At 43.7% G+C, this 22,548-nt stretch overlaps 1 protein-coding gene across 2 annotated transcripts in view; it reads left to right on the top strand.

Moving 5' to 3' along the window:
- EGLN3 (egl-9 family hypoxia inducible factor 3) overlaps positions 1-15,303 on the top strand; it is a 29,856-nt gene extending 14,553 nt beyond the window's left edge. The window contains exons 2-5 of one of the 2 annotated variants that reach the window (XM_076345015.1): positions 7,209-7,328; positions 9,249-9,385; positions 10,075-10,148; positions 11,524-15,303. In XM_076345015.1, the coding sequence (XP_076201130.1) occupies positions 7,209-7,328; positions 9,249-9,385; positions 10,075-10,148; positions 11,524-11,561 (369 nt within the window). In that variant the 3' untranslated portion in view covers positions 11,562-15,303. The remainder of the gene's footprint in view (positions 1-7,208; positions 7,329-9,248; positions 9,386-10,074; positions 10,149-11,523) is intronic. The other variant, XM_076345016.1, reaches the window with a different exon arrangement.
- Positions 15,304-22,548: the final 7,245 nt, after the last annotated feature.

Here is a 22,548-nt window from a genome sequence, read left to right as displayed (position 1 = left end):
GCCAGCTTGAACTTGAAGGGCATCCAGATTTATCTCTAAGTGGGTGTTCTGCTAAGAAAAGAAATAAAAGTCATGAGCCGAAGCTGTCCTTCACATTAATAGGACTCTTCAGGCCATGAAGAACTAAATTTTGTTGTCAATCATTAAAAAAGCTTCCTAAGCCTCATCACAGATTTATTTAATAGAGAACTAATTTTTAAAGCAGCATCAGTCTGTGACCTAGCTTCCTTACAGACAGATTCCATAAGCTTTGAAAGCTTATTAGGGGCTCCTTGAGCTACCATTAGATAACATGCCAGTCGTCAACAGCTGTGTGGCATGGAGATAATCCATGCACAGAGCTTTCATGGGTAATTCTTTGTTTCTACCCTTAGTTCCACAAAAATTTAGTAATCGGGAACAGTTTTCCATTTTATGGTAATTAGAATAATATCAGGTAATAATAGCCTTTTGGTTGGTAAGCAAAGATAAACCAGTATCTTTGCATCTTTTTCCTGCAGATGAGAACAATACTCTCTCCCACAATTCCCACTTTCATGCTGTTCCTCAAAAAAAATCTCCAAAATGTGCCTCAATGCACCTGGAAACAATAATCAAGCTAAAATGGTGCATATGAAAGACCAAAACAGAATAAAAAGGGAGAGATGAACTTTCCAGTTCTTGGAAGATCTAACTGATGATCAAGGTTGCATACATGCAGGGAGAAGCAAGTACCAGACCACCTGGCTAAAATGCTATCCATGGAAACAGGACTTTTGTACAGTTATAAGTACTTGCCCGTCCGGAAGGTACTATTTAAAAAAAAAAAAGAGGTGGTGATGGGCATTGTGAAAACAGCATTGTGCTCCTGAGATGAGAAATATTGAGAATGGATGCATTTTCACTTGTGTGGCCATAGAAATGTCTTCTCTTTTCCTCTTGAATTTTCAGGGCTGCTGATCTAATACCAGAGCAAGCAGCAAAAGTAGCTGTGATCATGTCAATCTGTCCAAGATACAGTGCTCCAGAGATGAGTCACCTACCAGTACAGGGTCATATCAACCATTCATATCTTGGTTGACATGCCTCATTTGGCCCTTCAGTAGACGCTTGTCACCTGCATCCAAGGTACCTTCGTTGTGTAAGACTACTTCTGCAAGCTAATGAAGGAGGTCTTCAGCAAACTGCTTGTAGCTGAGCTTGTGGAGTTTGGTCTGCTTTGTGTTTCATGAAAGATGGTAACTGCCCCAGTGTTTTTATTGCTATTTCTGTTGGCTTTTTTGCTTTTTAGTTGTCTTCCACATGGCTTGTGTTTAGGCCTCTGTATGAAGATGAAAGTTGAAGTGAAAAGGTGCAGGTGTCTTGCACTGCCAAATTCTAGCCCTTTCCCCGGTGTTTCTCAATTTCTAAAAATAGGCTCCTTCCTCACACAACCTTTCCCCTCTCTTGCCTCCATCCCTGAGCAAGAAGCAGATCAAAGAGAGGAGGCTAGGTTTAGCTCCGTAAATCCAACAGCTGTTTGACTGAAGACTGATAATCAAGTTATGGGTGAGGAAATGAGGTACTGGTTTCTCATGCAATACTGCCACTGAAGCCCACTTCATGTTTTGCATGACTGAAGCGAGCAGGGTTTTGCCCTCCCCCTTGGAATTGGTGATTCCCTTTCCAACAGGCACGAAGCTAATGTCTCTGATTTTTTGGCGTTTTAACATAATTTTCTTCCCTCTGTTCCCTCCCATCTCTATGGAGTATTAAATTAGACCAATTTTCCTAGTTCATGCTTCAGTATAGCAGTTGAGTGTTTTAACTTTCATAAATTCAAACAAACTAATATTTAATAATGTTCATGAATATTTCATACTTAACCATTATAAGCTACGCAGTAGAAAACACTTGGGCACAATTGGGTGCAACAAGAAAGTACTTAAGAAACATCCCGTTGCGCCTGTGTGTCAGACAAGCCTCAACTGAGAATCTCTTGTCTTTGATCATGAAATGTCAGACTACTCATGTTCTTTTAATGTAGAGCATGCTGTGTGCCTTTCCCTTTCTCGCTGTACAGACTGTGCGCGTCTACAAACTAAAATCAGGTTGAGTACAATATGCACTCAGACCTAAGTCAATCAAGTGAATCCTGGTAGTCCTCATTTCCTAAAGTCTGGTCAAGTGATTTTTGTTTGCGCTCGAGTTCAGGACTGAGAACCACATATTGGACTGAAATTTGGGAAACTTGGGAGTGTGCAGCCAAATAAAAATGTATCTGAAAGCTGCAGTGGCTGTAGCACCGTTAATTCTTATTAATACCTTGGTTTTCTAGAAAACCATTGTAGTGATATTGTAGATCAGTATTGCTCTGTGTCTTTCTAGTACCTTTCATCTAACAGGCTTTACAAGTAATTTCTGAATTTAACTATTTGATGTACAAGCTGTACACAGATGATCTACACTAGGGCTCAAAAGTAGCAGCTGTTCAATATACAGGACAAATCTGGTACAGAAAATGGAAAAGCATATTGTAGAGCATTTAGCTTAATCTGCAAGGGTGGCTGGTGTTGGCAGGATAGAGTTACGCAGGTCAAATTTTCTCTGCTGGTTGCAAAGGTCATACTAGTTCTGAGGAAAATACGGGATCAGTATAGGGTTACAATACCACTTATACAGTCTGCACTAGGAGTACACTGGGGCCCTGGCTTAGTGCTAGCAGGCATGGAGAGCATCTCCTTCTGACCTGCTGTCATCACTACTTCCTATGAAGCAGTGTTCATTTCCACTTACAAGCATCTTCTAGCTGAGGTATTCTCTGAAGCATTTTGTTCCAAGTATCAGTCCACTCCAGCGCTGCTTATTTTATGAAATGTAGCAGAATGATGCCTCACAGCATGGTCCTGGCTATCAGCTGAGAGAATTTGTTTTTCCCCTTGCTAGCACTGGGAGGCAGGGAAAAATCCTCTCTGTGGAACCGTTGTTTTTTATCTGCCTCCAAACTTTGCTGGTGTCTTGCAGTTTGACTTGCAGATTTCTCTGGCTGACTTGAGTGTAATACTTAAACTGAATGATGAATAACTTATTTTTGCAAGCTTCTGTGCAATGCAAAGTTTACTGATTATTCCTGACTCCTTGCTAAAGCTGGTAATTACTGCTTGTTTAACTGGTGGTTGATTTGCACCCTCTCGGGAAACCTAACATCGCTGAAAATGACAGTGCAGAAACTACAGTCTTGACTATTTGATTTTCATTTTCCAAGTTTTGTAGGCCTTAATTCATGACTGTCGACTAGACCACCAGAGCATTGGTCTTCAAACTATGGCGTGTGTGTGTGCAACTGCAAAGGCATGCACCTGTATATCAGAGTTTTTAACTGTTCAGCTGTTTAAGACGCTTGTCTATTTTAACTTAAAACAGGGGTGGGGGTGTTGCTGAAATTTGCTCTGAGTGCTTGCACTGGGAAGTTATGCCAACTAGCAGCCATTGTAATGGATTGTATTGAAAAAAAAAAAGTTAGGTACATTCTTGCTCATTACTGCCTGCTATAGTTAGTTTAGGTTTGGAGTTGGTTAATGAAGGGAGATGCTTTCAAAAATGGAGTGTGCTCTTCTGGACACAATAGCCGAAAAAGTATAGGAAACATTTTTACTGACACTCCACTGGCTCACCTGGTAAATAGTTTGAGTATGATGATCCAGCCTCCGGCTTTTGTAGCTAGCCCGTGCACTAAACTGGCAAATACCAGTGTTCACCAATTACCTAAATTAAGTCTGGGTCACGCATCTCATCCCCTGTTTCTTGTTTGCTTTGAATGAATCCAAAAGTAGTGCTAACAGCTGGAATCCCTGCTGAGGCCAGCTTGATCTGCTCTGGAGCCGCTCCAGCCAGCGCTCTGATAAAGCTTGATATCGTTTCAACAGGCTCTAGGAGGACCAGAATGATTTCCCTTCATTGTTTAAGGCTTCATTCAAATATTCGCCATACCAGGAAAAAGGATATTTCACTTCTGCTTTTCTCCCTTCGCTGCTGCTACTAGAAGACTTTTTTTTCTCTTTTCTTAAAGTTAGGCTAGAGTGTGTCCAGTGCTTTTGGATTCTGTGGGAATTATTCTACTTATTCATCCCCAGGGACTCTGTGCATTGTGGTTGCAAAAGGTGCATGCTGTAAATAAATAAATAATGCATCAATGTCTCGGCGTCAAAGCACATGTTCTGCTAAGAGAACATACTACGTGGGGGAGGCCAGGGAAAACTCTGGCCTTCTGCCCAGATTTTGGTAGTAAGTAAAGCACCTAAATCCCTTTAAGGATCTGGCCTGCAGTCAATTATTCTTCAGCAGCTTTTTGATTGTGGCATTAAAAAATAGTAATATTGGATTGATTTTTTGGCAGTTCAGTAATCTTGGAGTAATGTCTGCTCTTTCAAAGAGAGACTTCCTTAAGGCCTCCATAATTTTGTGTTGTACATTGACTTAAAATGAGGTATTATCAGTCAACAAAGTTTTATTCCTACTGTGCATCATCCCTCTGGTATGATTAGCAGAGCTCTGCTGAGCCGGACCTTGCACTGGCAGTGTAGGCGTGCATCCTCTCAGCAGCAGCTGTGCTCACTGTAGAGATGAGCCCCCTGCTCCTCCAGCTCTCCTGGCACAGCCCTCCTCCCTGCCCATCTGCTGGCATCGCTGCCCCCTCTCCTCTGTGCTCTCAGCTCCCAGGGTCACATTCCCCAGCATACGAGGATCAGGTTTATCAAAGGGTTACTATTTTAATTGTTTGACCTAATCCAGCTCGCTGTGCGTGGGATGGGTGAAGGGTGCACCCGTGTGAGCTGCTGTGTTAGCAGCTGGGATGGGGGGATGCATGAGGAGGGTTATCCTCCCCAGTGAGGGTACAGCTCCCTTGGACCATTTCTACATTGCAGTTACAGCTGGCTTGTGGTTTCCACCAGGCTTGTGCTCCTAAGCCAGGCTTGTTTCCAGTGCTAGGCTGTAGACTGGCCCTTACTGCTGTTATCAGGCTGTTAGTGAAATGTAAGTTCAGCTGTGGAGCCGTTTGTAACAGCAGAATGACAACAGAGCAGACAGGACCTATGGCAAGGCATCTAGCCAACTGCCAGGTGTGATGGAAGAGGGCTTATTACTGGGAATTAAAGGTACTCACTCTTGTTCAGCATAATCTCCTGCCCCGGTGGGCTGCCAGCCCCAAAGCAGCTGTGGCCTAAGGTGTCAGGGTGAGGAGCGGGCTCTGGTGACTTACTGGTGCCTTAAGGTATCATTTGCTGGTGCTTGTGGGGAGGAAGGAAAGTCAATTCATACATGACTTGAGATACAGAGCGGTATTTTCGCAGCTGTATGTGTACACCCATCCTAACTGGCCAACTCCTGTGAACAGACTTTCATTCTTGGTTAGAAAACGAGACTTCTGGGGTTCCTAGATAAAAATTTCAGTTGCTTTTGGTAAAGCCTATACTGTCAATCTTAAATGCTATCAACTGTGCTTGGCAGATTATTAAGGGCAGGTCATGCAAATGGTGCACAATCACATCCTCATTCTGTGGGATAGGCATGTACAATACTCTTGTATCCAGAGTTCAGATGTTATGGTTTGGATGGGTGGAAAACTAGATGGGTAAAAAACTGCTTGGATGGTTGTGCTTAGAGGGTGGTGGTTAATCAATCATATTATACCTAGAGGCTGGTAACAAATGGAGCACCATGGGGGTCTATCACAGAACCTGACCTGTTAACTGCCTTTGTCAGTAACCTGAAGCAGATGGCAGAGTGCACTCTTGTCAAGTGTGGAGATGACACCAAACTGAGGGGGACCAGTTGATGCACTCGAGGGCAGGGCTGCCACCTAAAGGGACGCAGATGGGCTGGAGAAACAGGCCAATGGCAACTTTTATGAAATTAAATATGGACAAATGCAAAGTCCTGCCCCTGGGAAGGAAGAGCCCCTTGCAGCAGTACAGGCTGGGGAGCAGCTCTGCTCCACAGCGGAGCCTGGGGACCCTAATGGTCTTAGTGGGCAGTGAGCTGAACATGAGCCTGCAGTGTGCTCCCTGCACAACAGCATCCAGGGCAAAATTCACAGGAGCACAGCCAGTAAGGGAGTAATTATCACCCTCTACTCAGCCCTGGGGAGACCACATCTGGATACTGTGTCCAGTTTTCCAGCCGAACTTAGCCCATCTCCCATCACTCTTGCTGCTAATACTGGCAAGCAATGAAAGGAGATGTCAGAGGAGTGGGAACAAGATTTCTATTGCCACAGCTTTAGTGGAGTAAACTCCATGGAAGGTGACTGGTATCACTACCAAGTAGTCCCAATAGTGAAGAAGTGACTCTGAGACAAAGATCTGGTACCCTACCAGCAGTCTCATCTGCTCTTCCCTGTATCCTGCTTAGGCTGCTAATGGTGTCAACTCAAGTTTAATACATTTTTGCTGTAAAAACCCTTTTAAGACCTGTTGACTGTTGTGTGGTTTGGAGTAATTCCTGTTAGGCTTATCTCATCATTCAAGGTGAAATTTAAACAAACTGTGAATTAAGTGATTGTATCAGCAAGTCTGGAGATGATCAAAGAGAGAAGTATGCTTCTGAAAGCTGTTCGGTTAGTTCTGTGGCTCAGTCCATGAAAGCAAACATGCACTGCCCTGTGCAAACACGGCACAAAGAAGTTGCAGGTTTGTGCAGACTTTGCTCTATGGACTTTCACCCACACCTCCTGGAGACCCTCACTTTGTGTTGGACCATAGGGATGTATATGGCAGGGACTGGAAGATATGAATAGAGGAGGATGGTGGTAGTAAGGCATGACATCCTGGGATCGTTGTCTACTTTCATTATGACTGGCAAATCAGTTTTGCAATGACTGTTCATCTTTAGAAACCCAAGCAAACTTTAGCTGAAACTGTCTCAAAGTCACGTAGCTTGTAAAGAACAATAAGCTTGTACCATACAGACCAGTGTTTTAGTTTAATTCAGGTTTTTTTCTCCTACTTTAGTGTATATATTGTGAAATATGAAGGGTATTTATTTCCAGTTTGGAATTTCACACTGGCTGACTCATCCAGTGAAAGAAGCTTGTGCAAAGATACGTCTGGTGGTGTCTGCTGTAGGTTTTGGATTGATCATCTGAAAAATGCTGAGCCGAACTGGTGGTGGGAGGATGCTTAGCAAAGAAAAACTGAAGGTGGGCATCTTGTAGAATTTATTTTTTTTTACAATGTTCATCTTTCATTCAGGCTATGGTTGCTTGCTATCCTGGAAATGGAACTGGGTATGTTCGTCATGTGGACAATCCAAATGGTGACGGGCGCTGCATCACCTGTATTTATTACCTGAATAAGAACTGGGACTCCAAGGTGAGTAAGCCATTGGGCTGAGGCAGAACATGAAGGAAAAAATACTTCAGAAACAGAGCTTTGGAGCTGTCGTGAACTCTGGTGAACTTTTGAACAGCTGGTCTGTTCTTCATCTCTACATTTATTTTCTTGGTGTTTATGGCAATCCTTTGGAAGTAAGAATCTGAACTGTTTCCTTATTATTCTCTCTCACATCCCACACACATACTGTTTTGTTGCTATAGAATAAAGCTTCTAAGCACTGGGCTGCTGGCTCTTATGCTTTGTTTAGAGGAAAGAGCAATGAAGCACTAGAAAGAAAAAACATAATCCACTAAGGAATAAGTGGATTCTGGGAACAGAATAAAATGACAGCCCAAATTTGGGACTTTAGCGTTCTTGATACTATTCCTTCAGGCTAACCCGCAGAAGATCTTCAGGCAGTTGCCTTTGTGGTTTTCTTCCTTATGAAGTGATGGGGCATAGTAAGAGGAACAAGCACATGGCTTGGTTTGTCCTCTCCATCTTTGACTCCACCAGTGGGTCTCTTGACAGGATGGTGCTCTTGTTTCTACCTGTATTACTATAAGGCAATAAAGTCAGCCTTGAATTTACCATACCTTTAAGTTAGAAACAAAATAAGGGTTTGTAAAATTGCAGGATGTCTCTTTACACTTCTGTTGTCATAATGCGGCACAAACCATTCACGTGGATTATCTATTGAAAATTGCCCGATGTTTTTTGTCTCTCTAACCTCTCTTGACCACTTTAGGTGGATGCTTTTTAAGCACACGTAAATACTATGAACCCCCAAAAGCAAGTTTAGATGTACAGGCAATGCCACTAAAAAATGTACTGTTGGATAAAAATACATTCCTTTATGGAGAGTATGACAGTGGAATATCTCAATGTAATAAAATGAAGGAGGAAATGTGGGAGGAAATGCAAATATCCAATTTATTTTGTGCACTGCACTCTTACTCTAATAGTGAAGGAGCACCCAAGTGGACACTAAGAAAGCTAACTGAAATCCGGGACACTGGTGGAGAGTATTATGTGGGTGTGACGGTAACTTTATGCAAATGTATGCTGGAGGAGATGCAATATAATCATGCTGGCCTTTGAAAGCAACCATATTGCTTTAAACCTGACCTAGTAGTTTCTTACTGAGGTTTGCATGCCATGTGGAGGTACTAAGTCAGGTCAGTGCTGGGTTGACAGCATCTTCCCTGTGCTCTGTTGTGCAGCATAAAAGCCTCCAAAGAGCCCTCTAACAGCAGCAGGGAGGAGGCAGAGTTCATCTGCATCTTTTGAAGTTTCTGCAGTGCATGCAGATCAGCAGGGTTTTTCCCTGAAACTGGTGGCACATGGAAAGAGACAAATGATGTGGTACAGAAACCAAGCTATATCATAAGCAGGGGAAAAGACTGGCTGGGAGATATAATATAATTAGAAGTTTATTACAAATACAACAATAGAACAGACTTCACTCTTCCCAGGGTGTAAAAGTTAACTCCTGCATGATCAGATGCAGGCTCTGAAATACCGTAAGCAGTATCTAGTGATTGCTGGGAGGAGAGTCTGATCTCAGACTGGTCAGGTGGAAGGCCCTTACCTGCCTTGTGGTATTCACTGGTTCTAGAGATGTGAGTGGGAGGTCAGAAGTTTCCCAGCTGTTTGTTACAGGGCCAGTGTTGTCTTTATCTTGGTTCATTTACTTTAGCCAGATGTTTATGCTGAAACATTACAAGCTGTTTGAGAAAATCAAGGTGGCCAAGAGAGTCAGTGTATGGTTTTCCAGTGTTGTCATGTAGCGGTCTTGGTTATCATCAGATGTTTATTCCCCATTTGTTGGGTGCTGAGGAGGGAGAAATAAGTCATTGTTTGCATGAATGTGTGGGTGTTTATATGTGTAAAAAGCAACCTTTCCTTTTCTTTCAGCTGCATGGTGGAATTCTTCGGATATTCCCAGAAGGAAAGTCCTATGTAGCAGATGTTGAGCCAATTTTTGACCGATTACTTTTTTTTTGGTCAGATCGAAGGAATCCACATGAAGTCCAGCCTTCTTATGCAACCAGGTAAGTAGCTTATTTGGTATTGATATTTGGCCAGGAAAAAGCAAAGCATCTCTTCTACCAATATTTGTATCTAAAATTATGGCCATCATGTTTGTTTAAATACATGTGCATTAAAAAATAGATAGCTAGGTTTTGAGTGGATTTTCTGTTTTTGAGTCACTGGGAATTCTCTCTTCCAATGAGGAAGAACAAGATTGAATGATAAGATTCCTTATGTGATGGAAAAAAAAGCCCTTTTACCAGTGACAGGAGAAATCTTCCAAGCCAGGCATAGCTATTTAGCTGGGAGATGCTGGGTTATACTTTTGCCCTCGTAACACTATAGGGATTCTTGGGGCTACCATCTGTCAACAGGCCACAAAAAGCTGATGTGACTCAGGGCAACCCCCGAGCTGCCTACAGCTGTCCCAGAACGGAAGAACATGCAAAGGTCTGTAAGCTACTTTTGCCCTTTGTTACCAGGGGCTGTGCACTCTTTTGTGCCTCCAAGCAGAAATTCTCACCTATATTTCTATCTTGATAAAATACACATTTAAAATACTGTCTATACTTGTCTATAAAGATGTGCCTTTTGCATCCTTTTTTGATCTACTAATGCAGGGTGTTTGTTTTCTCCATGAGCATAAAACTCCAGGGCTCTATTTTAATAGCAAAAGTTGAAACAAACACAAGATTTCTTTCTTTTGTAGATATGCCATGACTGTGTGGTATTTTGATGCTGAAGAAAGAGCAGAAGCCAAAAAAAAGTTCAGGAACTTAACCGGTATGATTCTGTTTAAGTGTTCACCAGAAAGAACTTAATGCATTTTGATATTTCCAAAGTCAGAGACAGACTGGGAATAACTCTGTAGCTAGATGGTTGACATTCATTTTTAGAAAGCTTTTTCATCTCTAATCACTAGTCAGTTATTTTACGTGAAGTGGAGAAATTGTGACAGAAGAAGATTCAGGCCTGGCCTCATTATCCCAGATGAGTGTGATGGGGAGCACGGGAGAGGCAGTTTCCAATTCTCTCCCAAATGGCTGCTGAGATTTTGTCCCACCCCAGGTCACTGCTCAAGTCACTGGGAGTCTGTAAGCTCTTCTGTTATTTGAGAAGTATATTTTGTCTCCTCCAAACTTTGTTTAGCACAAAGTCTTGAGACTTACACAAACAGTTTCATAATCATGTTCTCTAAATGTTCTGGCTGAATAGGGCCTGTCTTCTATATTAATGAAGGGCAGTTGGGGCCTGCAGTAATGCAAAAGGGATTTGTCTTTAATTTGCAAGTAATTTCTGAGTGGGGATATTCATAATGACCTTGGAATGTATAGATTATGAGTTGGAAATAAACTAAGCTTAGAAATATATATAAGTGCATCTTTTGGCAGGCAGTTGCTAGAGTAGCTGTGATCATGGTGCACTTCAAGAGCTACATACATTCAACTGGGTCTCACAGATAGCTTAAAGTCAGCCCAGAGACACTTCTGCAGAAGGCCGGGAAGAGGTGACCCCAGCTTTCCTAATGGCAGCCACACTGCCTGCTACTGTAGTAATGGCATACGAGTAATGGACTGAGTTGTCCAGATGTGCTCTAACACCCTACCTGGGGCCATGCTCAAAGGTTTGCTGTTTGGAGCAGTTTAAGATGTGGTCTTCGGAGACTGCCTCAGGCAGGTCCTCAAAATACGGCGTGGAGAGCATTCATCTTTTTAAATGTGTGCAGTGCAGCAGTGGACCAGCAAAGTCATAATTAGTCAAATGCTTTTCAGAACAGACTGTTGTCATCTATGTAGCTGGTATGTAAAGCAAATACTGGCTTCACCCTTGAAGTGGATCAATAAACAAGGGGCCAAGAGTGGGGGTAAAAGTATCACAGATCTGGAGTCTGAAAGGTTATTGGGCTACTTGAATACTGCTGAGTTGTCTTCGGTGTCAACAGGGCAAATATACAAAACTTTGGTATGACTATCTTGTTAACATGCTGTGGATTCATACAGCATTTCAGTCCATGTAGTAAATTCATATCATGAGTCTGAAATGGAAAGTGCTGTCTATCGAAAACAAACCAACTTTATTCTGTTTCTGAGTTTTCAGATGAATGCTGTCAGAACTCTTTGGCTTAATTGCCTTTCCTTTTTTCATCTTTTCGATGTAGATGCAAGGAAGACAGAAGCACCTCTTAATGAAGACTAATCAACTGTTCCTGAATTCTTTGTGAGGAAATAAGATCCCAAAGATGACTTCTATTTCCAGCGAACAAGGGCAAATTATTGTTATGCACAAGAACGCACTGGTTGTGTCTAGCATGTGTGTCTTATATTGATGGTACTTAAGGCAGCCTCTTGTCATGCCTGCATCTGGCAGAAGGAACACTTGTTTTCTATTTGCCTTTTGCTGGAAAAAGTAACCAGGGTTAAAAAAAAAAGTATCACTAAGCCTAGTGGTAGTGGCTCAGCCAACTGGTTTTTGATCGCTCTTGTAACCAAGATAACGATCATTGGAAGTAGTGGTAAAAACCCGAGTCTTACTTGCACTTTAGGGGGGGGGGAAATCTAGCTCAATGGGAAGGAGCGTTACAAGTTTTAAAATCTGTGGCAGACTGCTAATGGGCAAGGAGAGATACTGGGAATGTGAAATTAAACTGGATTTTTGAAGAGTGTCATCTTATGGTCTGTCCCACGTGGACCTGTCAATGTACTGTTCATCACTTTGCGCAGCATGTTGGCTCAGCTCTTCGATAGCACGACTTTCCAAACAGATTTTTGTCTACACAGTCATCGCATTTCCTGGATTTTGTTTGTGTTTTGAGAGTCACATTCTAGCTGTGCAGTTGTGTTGCCCTTTCTGTCCCAGGACTGAGGGGGTAGTATTTATGCATCTGTCCACAACTTTGTAAAACCATTTCCTTTCTGTTCTGAGCAGGGTGAGTTGTACGGTTTCTATTTTCACAGTTTGGTAAAGCAGCTGTTTTCTCCCAAAAGTTTGGTAAACTTGGAAGGCTTACGGCACACAATGCATTGGCACTGAAGGCCAATGATATGTAGAGTTAAGTGTTATTTTCGTGACTTCATCTACTATGTTTAGTATGACACAGATATGAATCTGAAAGGAAAAGATATGTCTGGCAGTCTGACAAATATATGATAAATAACGGGTAACTTAGACTTGATTTCTATGCTGCTTATCCTTAGTTAACACACTTGTTTAACTTTGCATGTGTAGGTAATTTGAATGAAACAGCGATTCCGTTTCAGTTGGCCAGGTAACTACTTCTGCTGTGCTCAAGCTGTGAGATCAGAGTTATTCAAATGGCAAAGCACATTTTTTTTCTCCATTATTTTTTTAAACTTATTAGACTCAATGAGTAACTGGTGAGCTATCTCCAGTCTGCCTAAGCTTCTACAACCAGCGCTTACTATGCAGTTCAGAATAGCTCTTAAGGAAGCTGAGAGCTGGCAGTGGATGTATTTATCACTCACACTAATTGTTCTCAACCTAATACACTCACTTGCATTCATTTTTGTCTCATGTTGTCAGTGTGTATGTCAGACCCTGCTAAATGTTCCAAATAGATGCCCGCTTCAGTGTCCTGTATTTTCCCGTGCCACCTGCCTGCAGTGTTGAAGGTGGTCTGTCTGAACCACTGTCTCCTGCACCAGTTCACCACACTGTGCCGGGCTGTCGTGCTAGTGATGGGTCTGTGAGCCAGCTCTGTCGCACTTGAGCTAGAGAATGAAAAGGTAGTGTGCAATGGCAACTATTAAATGTCAGTGACAGAACGGTAACAGCTGCATAGGACAGAAAAGAAATAACTTTCATGACATAAAAATTGGTAATAGAAATTTTTTTAAGTGGTTCTGTCTCTTAAAAAAAAAAAAAAAAAGCTGGGCATCCTTCAGCCTGTCCTTGAATTCTGAATGTAAATACAGTAGTGCTAAGAAACCCCTTGTTCTCTCTGGCTTCTCCCAGAGATCCAGCTATGGTCTTATGGGCGGGACTTTGTTCAGCCTGACCACTGTGCACCTTAAGAGAGGAATACGAGGGAACATGTGTGACAAATATTCTTATAACTCAAGACTAGAAAAAGACAAATAATCTGATAAATGTCCTTTAATGTTAGGAAAAACATTATTCCACTACAGTTGCTTCTAAGTAACACAACATAGACTTGAAGGAAACTTAACGATAACTTGAAATTCTCATTCTGCAATGTTCATGTGGGAGGAGAAAGAGTTAGGGCTCTTCCCTGAGAGTGAGAGGTAACCCTTTGAAAGATGGGAGCTGTTGAAAAAGGAGGGCCACAGGATTATTATTTAAAAAGGGGGGGGGGAACCAGATCTGTTGTATTGCTATGCAAAGTTGTTAATGGCATGTAAATTTGAAACTTCTACGTGATTGTAAAGAGGGGCAAAGACAGCTAAAACAGAGCAAAGCAAGTCTTCCTTTGCCTTTAGAAACTGTAACCTTGAAAAAAATGCACTAGAAAGATGTTAGTACACATCTCACTGGAGCCTAGAATAGTGGAAAAACAGTGGGGTGGGAGGGGAAAGGCTTTGTATAAAGGTTGAAAAAGAAAGGTACTTCAGTTACCACTACTGCTACCACCTGGCTTCAGCAGTGGTCAGCAACATGTGTGGTGGATGGAGCTTGGAGTATAGATGCATTTTATGTAAATAAAGTACATATTTTCATTTCTAGCCAATATCTTCCTGATCTAGATAGAGAGCAATTATTCTGTGGCAGAGAGAATTATGTGTGTTAACAAAGAAAAAGACAATTAAGTACTAAAAAGTTGAGGGCACAGGATTTTGAAACCAATTCCTCAGTCCTCTGTTCCAGACCTTTACCCCCTTTCCAGATCAGTGGGATGATATCCTTGAAGATGCTGTAATTTAACTGGGGGGTGGGTGGGGTGTTGGTCATATAGGAATCCACAGGCTTGAGGTTTTCTACACAAATTTCTCTTGCCTGTCCTTGGAATTGTTGCAAACTGCTCTGCAAGAATGAAATTGTCTGAAGAACTGTGGGGGAAGCAGGCTGCTGCAGTAGGGAGGGCATTTCAAGAAGACTCTTTCCTTGTGTTTTGTCTTCATGGCAAACTGTTTGAAACATCTATGGCTAAACAGCACTTGTTATCCAGTTGTGAAAAAGTGGTTTCTCTAAGGCATTTAATTTTTAGTTCTCCAAAAGTTTTGTTGGGGTTTTTTTTCAACCTTTAGGTAATGTGCCTTCATCATTCATATTTGTGAAGATGTTACATGCCACGTGTGTGTCATGCAAGTTTTTCGTGGCTCTTTAAGAAATATGGTTGCCTTTCCAAATGCAATTGCATTGGAAAAATATGCGGAGCCACCAAGCCACAATTTCCAACAGGTGGTTTTATTGTGCAGGGAGGAAAAAGGCCAGGAGCCAGTACTGAAAATCAAGAGACTATTTTTATTCTTAAAGCTGTAACCACTGGCCTTTTAAGCAAAGCAGCCTCTAATAAATCTTATTTTCTCTAGATTACTTCTGGCTCTATGAGGAATGGCCTCTGCAAAGTAGCGTCTAAAAAGATCCACTCTCTTTTTCCTTCTCTCTTTATACAGTTTTAGTCCTTTCCTACTACGTTTTTTTAAAGATGTTGGAATATGTTATATATATTGTTGTTGCAAAATAGCTGGCTCTAACACCACTTGCATCTAGAAGAAAATGTTATCTATTTGCAGGCAAATAACTAGTTCTACTTTGACTGTGATGTACTCCCAGCAGATATCTGAGAGTGAGTTATGACTACATCTTCTCTTGTCAGGTTGTATGCTGGTCAACAATGCTGGCACTTTGCATTGGGTTGATACAGAAACCCCTAGTAATATTTTACATCACATTTTGTGTTCCTGTTACTGTTAAAACCAAAATATGTGGCAGGAGTCAATAAACACTGGGTCATGTTAAACTTTGTCCTGTGCAAATCTTTTCAGTCTTGTGTCTTACCATGGCCAGGGTTGCGGCAGGTGGGTGCAGTGCCACACAGCTGGATGGAGGGTGGTGGCACTGCACAGAGGTGTGCTGTCAGGGAGAGCTGTTTGTTGCCATCAGCTTGGCATGTTTCCTTGGTCACTTCCTGCTATTCTGAAGTTCTTTACCTTGCTAGTGACCCTCTTCTTGAAATGCCTATTTGTTTTCACACTCCTGTTGAACCAGATAACATTCTCATGATTCAATTGTTGTCTGATAAGTTTTATTTTTAACAGCATTCACATCCTCCCCCTGCTACTTTTCCAGCCTGAGTCCCACAGGTTTCTCCTGCAGCCACGGCAGAGGCTTCTCCCCACTCCCACTCCCACTGCAGTTGAATGAATGCCAGGGCATTTTCACTCGCCTGTTAACGTGCTGTGAAATTTTCTGAATTCTTTTGCAATATTGTGAATAGTGGGAATTTCTGCCCCCTATGTAAAAGACACTTTCTATCGTGGAGGGCTTGGATTTGACTTTTTTTGGTTAAAGAGGGGAGAGAATTCTAGATAATTTGCCACTTCTCTAAGCATTTCATTTACACCGAAGAGTGCTTAGAGCACGTGGAGAAGACCTAAGGAAAGCAAAGGGGTTTCTCTTCTGAGCATGCTCCTCATCGAGTAAGGGTTTGTAGGGACAGCTCAAGAAGCAGCTGGCCGTTGGCCATCCAGCTGCCAAGGACTTGTCTTTTCTCTGAACTCTGACTAAACTTTCTCTAAGCAAATATGCTTGCAGTAATTGTTATCTTACAGCTATTTAGGGGTCTCTTTCCTCCCCCACCTACCCGAAGGGATATGGCTAAATATATTTGCACTGACAATTCCCATGACTCTTGAGAATGCATCTGATATCGGAGGTTGCACTGAAAATTACAAAGTAGTGCGACAGTGGAAGAGAGGTTAGTAAAAACTGATTCCCCTTTCCCACATAATTTCGTCTCTCGAGTATTTCCACTTCAGAGTTGGTAAAACTCCCATCCTCTTTCACAAAGCGTAGATAGAATTTTTTTTTTAATCTGTCTTGTGGAAAAGAGGGGATAACTTCATCTGCATGTGTGCTTATTTTAAACAATGCTGGAGATGCTAAATAAACTTCACTAGGCCAACCGCAGTCAACAGCAATTCTCATGTGGTGGCAAACCTAGTCAGTGCCAGCATGCAGGTCTGCTCCTTTGCTGGACACCCGCAGTGGTAAATCTTCCTGCTAGAGGTGAGAGAGGAGGCAGTGTTAATCTGGCTGACTCTTAGAGTCTCCTGTATGGGTGGCTGGTGAGAAGCATGGAAAGAAAGACCCTGTAGTCCAAGCTAAAAGAGCTAAGATCACTTGTGATTACATGCAGCTGTTCTTAATTCCTTTAATTTTGATGTTTTCTCAGCTTGTACCTGCTGAGTGTCTTGTGCTAAAACACCTCAGAGTGGCAAAATCGGAATGGAGGTTTAAACTAGAGCACTTAGGGAGAAAGAGGTCTCCAAACAGTAGAGCCAGTGCATTTAAACAGAAGGGTTTCTGTGCCTGAATGTGTCCCTTTTTTCCCAACTGTGTTAGTCTGATTAATAAAAAATACTATCTCCCCTTACAAGCCTTGCCTCTCGGATGCAGCTGTTACTATTTAGTAACTACCAGAACTGTGGACTTGGAGCATTTTCCTGGTCCCTGATGCCCCATGATCTATGAAGCATTGCTGCTGCATGATCTTTCAAACACCATAATGCTGTATGCAGCACAGAAGATTTCTCAACTGAGAAGTCATCATCCAATTTAGCAAAGAAGCAGCAGAAGGGACGGTACTGCTCAGAAGAGGTCCCCTTTGTCCTATAGAGCTGGTGGTGGTGGTACTGTGGCAAGCTGGTTTAATTATGCTTTATCTATTAATAGGACGTAGGACAGGAAGAGGTGAGAGCAGACCTGGGCTAGCACAAGAATTGACCACAGGGCAGTTGTGTGGGCTCCAGAGTGTGTTGGACAAGTTTGCCCAGCACCCTGGGAACAGCGGCCACTGGCACTGAGCTGCCCTCTGCCAGTGTGTGCCATGACCAGGCATGTCATCCTGCCGATGTGGAAGAGCCCAGGAATCAGCTGGGGAGTCTGATGCAGAAAGCTGAGAGTGGGAGCCCAAGCGTTTATGCATTTAGGGGTTACAGTGTGGAGCCATGATCACCCTCCACAGGCTTTGCCTTTGCTCCTGGCAGAGGGGATCAAATTCACAGCTACCGTCAGGATGATGGGCAGAGGGAGCAAAGCCATCCTTCATCCAGGCTTCTCTTTCAGACCAGAACGTTACACAGGTAGGTATGGGAGCTGTGTGACAGATGAGCCAGCAGCACAGCAGTAAAAACCCTGCCCTGGGAAGTAATGAATCTCAGTTTTGGAGCAGCACCTGTCCAAGAACTGCAGATTGAGCTGGAATTGTGCAAAAAGTGGGCATTTCACCCCATCTTCAGCATTAGTGGTGGCCTGGCTGAGGTGTTTGCATGCCTAGGCTGCTGGCTGACGTAACATTCAGAAGTGCCCGTCTCTTAGGTGTGGGTGTGAGGGAGGGAACTGCTCTGGAAACTGAGGGTGCGACCTGTGGGTGCTGCAGCACCCAGTGCTGTAATGCCTGCATCTTGTGAGCACTTAAAGATTCAAATCCCTCCAGTGCATGGAAACAGTGAAAAAAGAAGTTTTAAAAAAAAAAAAAGAATTAGGATGGTGGTGCATATGGGAACTGGCAGGGAACTGCCCTTTCCGTGGCAGCCCTTGCAGCTGGAGCCGGGAGGAGGAGGATCTTGTTCCCCCTTGGCACAGGGCAGTCATTCGCACATCTCCTGCCTCCCAGGAGAGTGCCTGAGTGCCTTGCTCAGCTGCGAGCACAGGCACATTCCGGCCCCAGCTACATGGGGTGGTGATAGCATCACCAATGCTGGTGAGCTTTACAGAAGCCTGGGTGAGACAGACTCCTGGGGGTATCCATTGGTGTAGACAGACTTGCCACCCCTCACGGGGTGAACCACATGACCAACCAGTCCCTGCTGGCCACCCCTGTCGGTAACTCATGTCCCACCTTCCTACGACAAAAGGCTGGTTTTGTCCCAATTTAATTTTCGCTTCCTTTCTGCAGAGTGAGGCTGTCCCCACAGCTCCACCGCCGCCACCGTGGCTGCTGCCCTGCCTGGGTCAGCCATAGTGACAAACTCTGCTTTCACGGTAGAGAAAAGCTGCTTTTGAAGCCAAGCCCCAGTTATGCCCGAGGAGAGCGCCCAGTGCCAAGCACACACACCACCATGGGAGCTTGTGCAGAGGCTGGCCATCCCCGCTCTTCAGGCTGGGTTGTCTCTTGCCTGGCAGAGGACATCGAGCTGTTAAAGTTTATGAAAGATGACACATTACTGCCACCGTCCCCTCTCACTCGCTCTGATAGCAGTACAAGGAACCGGCTACATCTCCGCAGTGCAGTAGCAGAGACTCGGCAGCTGCTGCCTGTGGGAAGAGGGAAGATAAAAGCATCCAAGGCTCTGCCGGTCTCGGCAGGCATGTGAGAGTGTGTGCGTGTTTGTTTCCCTGTGCAGCTAGAGGGAAGCCTGATTTCCAGGGGGAATTAATTTGAGAAAAACTGAATGTTGCTCCTCTGCTACCAACCAGTGTTGGTAATATAAACCAGTTCTTTTTCCTAAAGGGACTGCAAAATGAAACCATGTAGTACATCTTTTGAAAGCGGAATAATTTAGACAGCAGTAATTTTCCCACCAAGCCTTTGTTACGGCTCAGCTAACCTCCCAGGCTCTTTCACTAGCTACTGCTACTGGAGAAAAGATATGTTGCATTTTCCAGTGTACAGAAGGGACTCATTCCCTTTGCCAGGACTGACATAGGAAGGGATCTATAGTTAAAATATTTACTGTTCCTGAAAGGTGCGTCTTTGAAGTTGTCTTTTTTTTTTTTTTTTTAAGTAAACTGAAGGAGAGGCAGTTAGAAAAACATAGAAGTATAGCATCTGCTCATGCTATAACTAAAACTTATTAGCGCCATTCTCACGAGGGAGCAGGCTTAGGCTGGTCTGCAGCACTAGTAAACCACAGCAGTTCCCAGCTCTCCCATCTAGTCCTCTGCCAGCTCTTTCGCAACATGGCATTACTGCATGTCAGTCAGGAGCATGCAAAGTGGGAAACAAAATCAGTGCTATTGCTGCTATCGCACTGTTCCATCTCTGGATCTGTTTAACTCAGGTGCATCTCATCTGGGGCAAAGCTCAGCCCCAGGCTGTTTTACAGAGGCTACCTGTGATGGACCTGATAGCCCTGAAAAATATGTCTCCAAAGACGTATTCCCAAAGAGCTTAATGCTTTTACCTGGGACTCAAGGCCTTTGCCCACCTACCTGCCACCACCCACCCCTCACCATCAGCTGCTCAGATGTTGGGGATGAGACCCTGTGTGCCATCCTGACCAGGCGGATGGCCCAGGATGAGCTTCAGCAGCCTCAGGCAGTGTCCTGCATGACCGCAAGCACGCGTCCCAGCGGCTCTGAGACCTCAGGGTCTGGAGGGGCCTTCTGAGCCTATGGCTAAGGTGTTGGCCAGACCTAATGGCAGAGATAAGAAAGGACCATTAGTGTGGAAACCTAAAAACAAATGTAAAAACTTTTGAAATCAGGGAAAACTGCATAACACTTCCATATTTAATCTGAAAGGAAAAAGAAAAAGAAAAAATAGACTGACACTTCACATTTGGCCAAAAACTCAGGCTTGATCAACCTGCCAGTCATGCTATTTCTAACCACATGCAAGGCACCCAAGAGGGCTTGGTATTTCCCTGTAGCGGTACTGTAAAGTCTCCTGCTCACCTGTGGGAAACGCCTGCCTTCCTCCTCAGTGACTGCTGATAGCCCAATAAAGTGAGGAAAATGCTGCTTTTTTTTTCCCCCAAGACAGAGAAAATAATTCACATTTTATGTTGGGGATATCTTCATGTTTCAATATATGTTGTATTCATGTGAAATAAAAGAGAAACTAATCAAGGCTTGGTTTTCTTCTTGAACTTGAATCGAAAACAATTCCAGAAAAGTAAGAAAAGAAGATTTAATGGCATTTTTCTGGCAGGGAGAGAAACTGGATCCTTAAAGCAAGGAGAGAATTAGAGCTCCCATGTTGCATTTAAGCACTCTGTCTTGGTGGCTAGTCCATACAGAGAGCAGAAAGTTATTATACAAAGTTATTATATGCAGTACACAAAGGGGATAAAGTGGCCACGTCACTGCTGTTTCAAACTCAGTGCAGTGGCTGCCACTGCATGTGGTAGGACCCTTGAGTGTGTAGCTGGGGCTGCACTGAGGGTGCCTGCCAGTTGCAGGTGGGTGGTCTGTCTCCCTCAAAGGGAGGACCACTTATGCAGAGGAGCCCAAATGATCTCAGGGGCTCAGTCAGATGTCAGCTGCTGGGCCCTGCCAAGACATAGGCAGCGGAGGCACTGGGAGAAGCGCAGATCCAATGCCTGAAGTAAGTACTTAGAAATTAAGGGTTCTCACGGTGGTGTTAGAGGGCAATTGGCAGAGGGATTTCAGGATCTCCTTGTGGATCTACATACATTAAGTACCACCATTCTCTGGCATATACAGTGGAGCATAGGGGATACAGCCAAGTTCACCAATTGCCCAGCAGGCTAGTCAGAAAAGTGCCATTAGGTGGAACTGGTCTGTAAAACGTTCAGCTTTTTGACCCATGTAAGTTTTAATTTTCACTGATAAAAGATATCCCAGCAAGGAAAAAGAGGTCATAGGCAGGAAAACTTGGATGAAAGTTGCCCCACACATGACCAAGATGTTGGTCAGCTTCTTAAAAGGGACTGGGCATCCCCTACAGCACCCAGAGGTCGTCTGTGTCAGGGACACGGTGCTGATCCAGACGGGCCAGGCAAGGCTGCTGTGCCTGGGAAAGGTCTGGTCAGACCGTAACCTTGGAGTGATGTTGTGGCATGCAGCAACAGTGGGTTGCTTTTTATTTACTAAACACTGTACTTCGTGCCAGCTTTGACACTTGTCCCACCTTTATAGTGGTTCAGTGGATGCCCTGTGTTCATTACTGTGATGTATGGTAGCACATCACCCCATGCTCCAAGCAAGGGAGAAAATGCCTGTTGTTAAGAGGTACTAGGGGCTTCTCTTATAAGAAGAAAAAAAGAAAGGGGGGAAAAAAAAAAAAAGACATCCGAACAGACATTTAATAGGTGAAGGAAGAGGCTTAACAGACTTAAGCTCAGCTGTCTTCAGAGAGTTTTCAAAAGCTCACTGCAAACACTTCTGTTTCAAAGCTTATGCTCCTTTATCTATAAGAAGTTAAACACTGGCTAATTCTTTAATTAGTTCCCAACAAGATGTTTTTCTCTGTAGCCAAGGCTTGCAACAGGATAATTGTCTTTAGTTTAAAAACCAGTGTCAATACAGAAAGTTGTTTTGGTTTCTCTTTCTTCAAATGTTTTATTTCCCCTTCTACTTAGCTCCCACTCTGTTGGTCCTCACCTGCAATATCTTTCCTTGATTTGGGAAAGGCTGATTATTTTTAGCTCCCTGCGCTGCAATCCCAATGCATGGACATGACAGGGCTAGAGCCAAGCCGGTGCTGCGATCTGTGGTGCAATCTTATGAATGCAGTGCTTGGGGCGTGAATCCCTCCCATGGCCAGGGAGATGGAGGGCTCTAAGCCACCAGCAGTTAAACTGCTCAGCTTATTAAACTGTAATACCTAATTGGCATACACATGGCCCTGGGTGCCCAAGTGCTACACTGCATGCCAGAGACCTACATTTGGAGTTTCCCAACCTCCTGCCTACCACCACAGTTGTCTACATTTATTTTAGCAAAGTTCCCAGAGCACCAGCAGACCTCCTTCTAGTTGGTCAAGAGCTGCCTCAGTCTTGACAGTGCTGAGCAGACATGAATCTTCTGGGCCTGGGTCCCATGTGGCCCATAGCAGGAGGGAGAGGAGCTCCCCGCTCTGCCCTTCTCTGGCTGTCAGTGCGCGGAGGCAGGATGCCGAAGGTCTGACATCAGGCTTACCCAAGGAGATTCAAACTGGCTTCATTCACCCACTAGGAGAAGATCCTGAGTATTAGGCTACACAGCATGTCCTTGTGGTGAGGAAGTGTGGTTAACCATTAACTGGTTAACCCATTGAAGCTGTTCCATTTCTGAGGGAATAAATACATTTTCATGG

This window comes from Aptenodytes patagonicus, chromosome 7, assembly GCF_965638725.1.
Source record: "Aptenodytes patagonicus chromosome 7, bAptPat1.pri.cur, whole genome shotgun sequence".
Classification (NCBI taxonomy): domain Eukaryota; kingdom Metazoa; phylum Chordata; class Aves; order Sphenisciformes; family Spheniscidae; genus Aptenodytes; species Aptenodytes patagonicus.
Note: the sequence above shows the minus strand (reverse complement) of the source record. Positions and strands in the feature narration are given on the sequence as shown.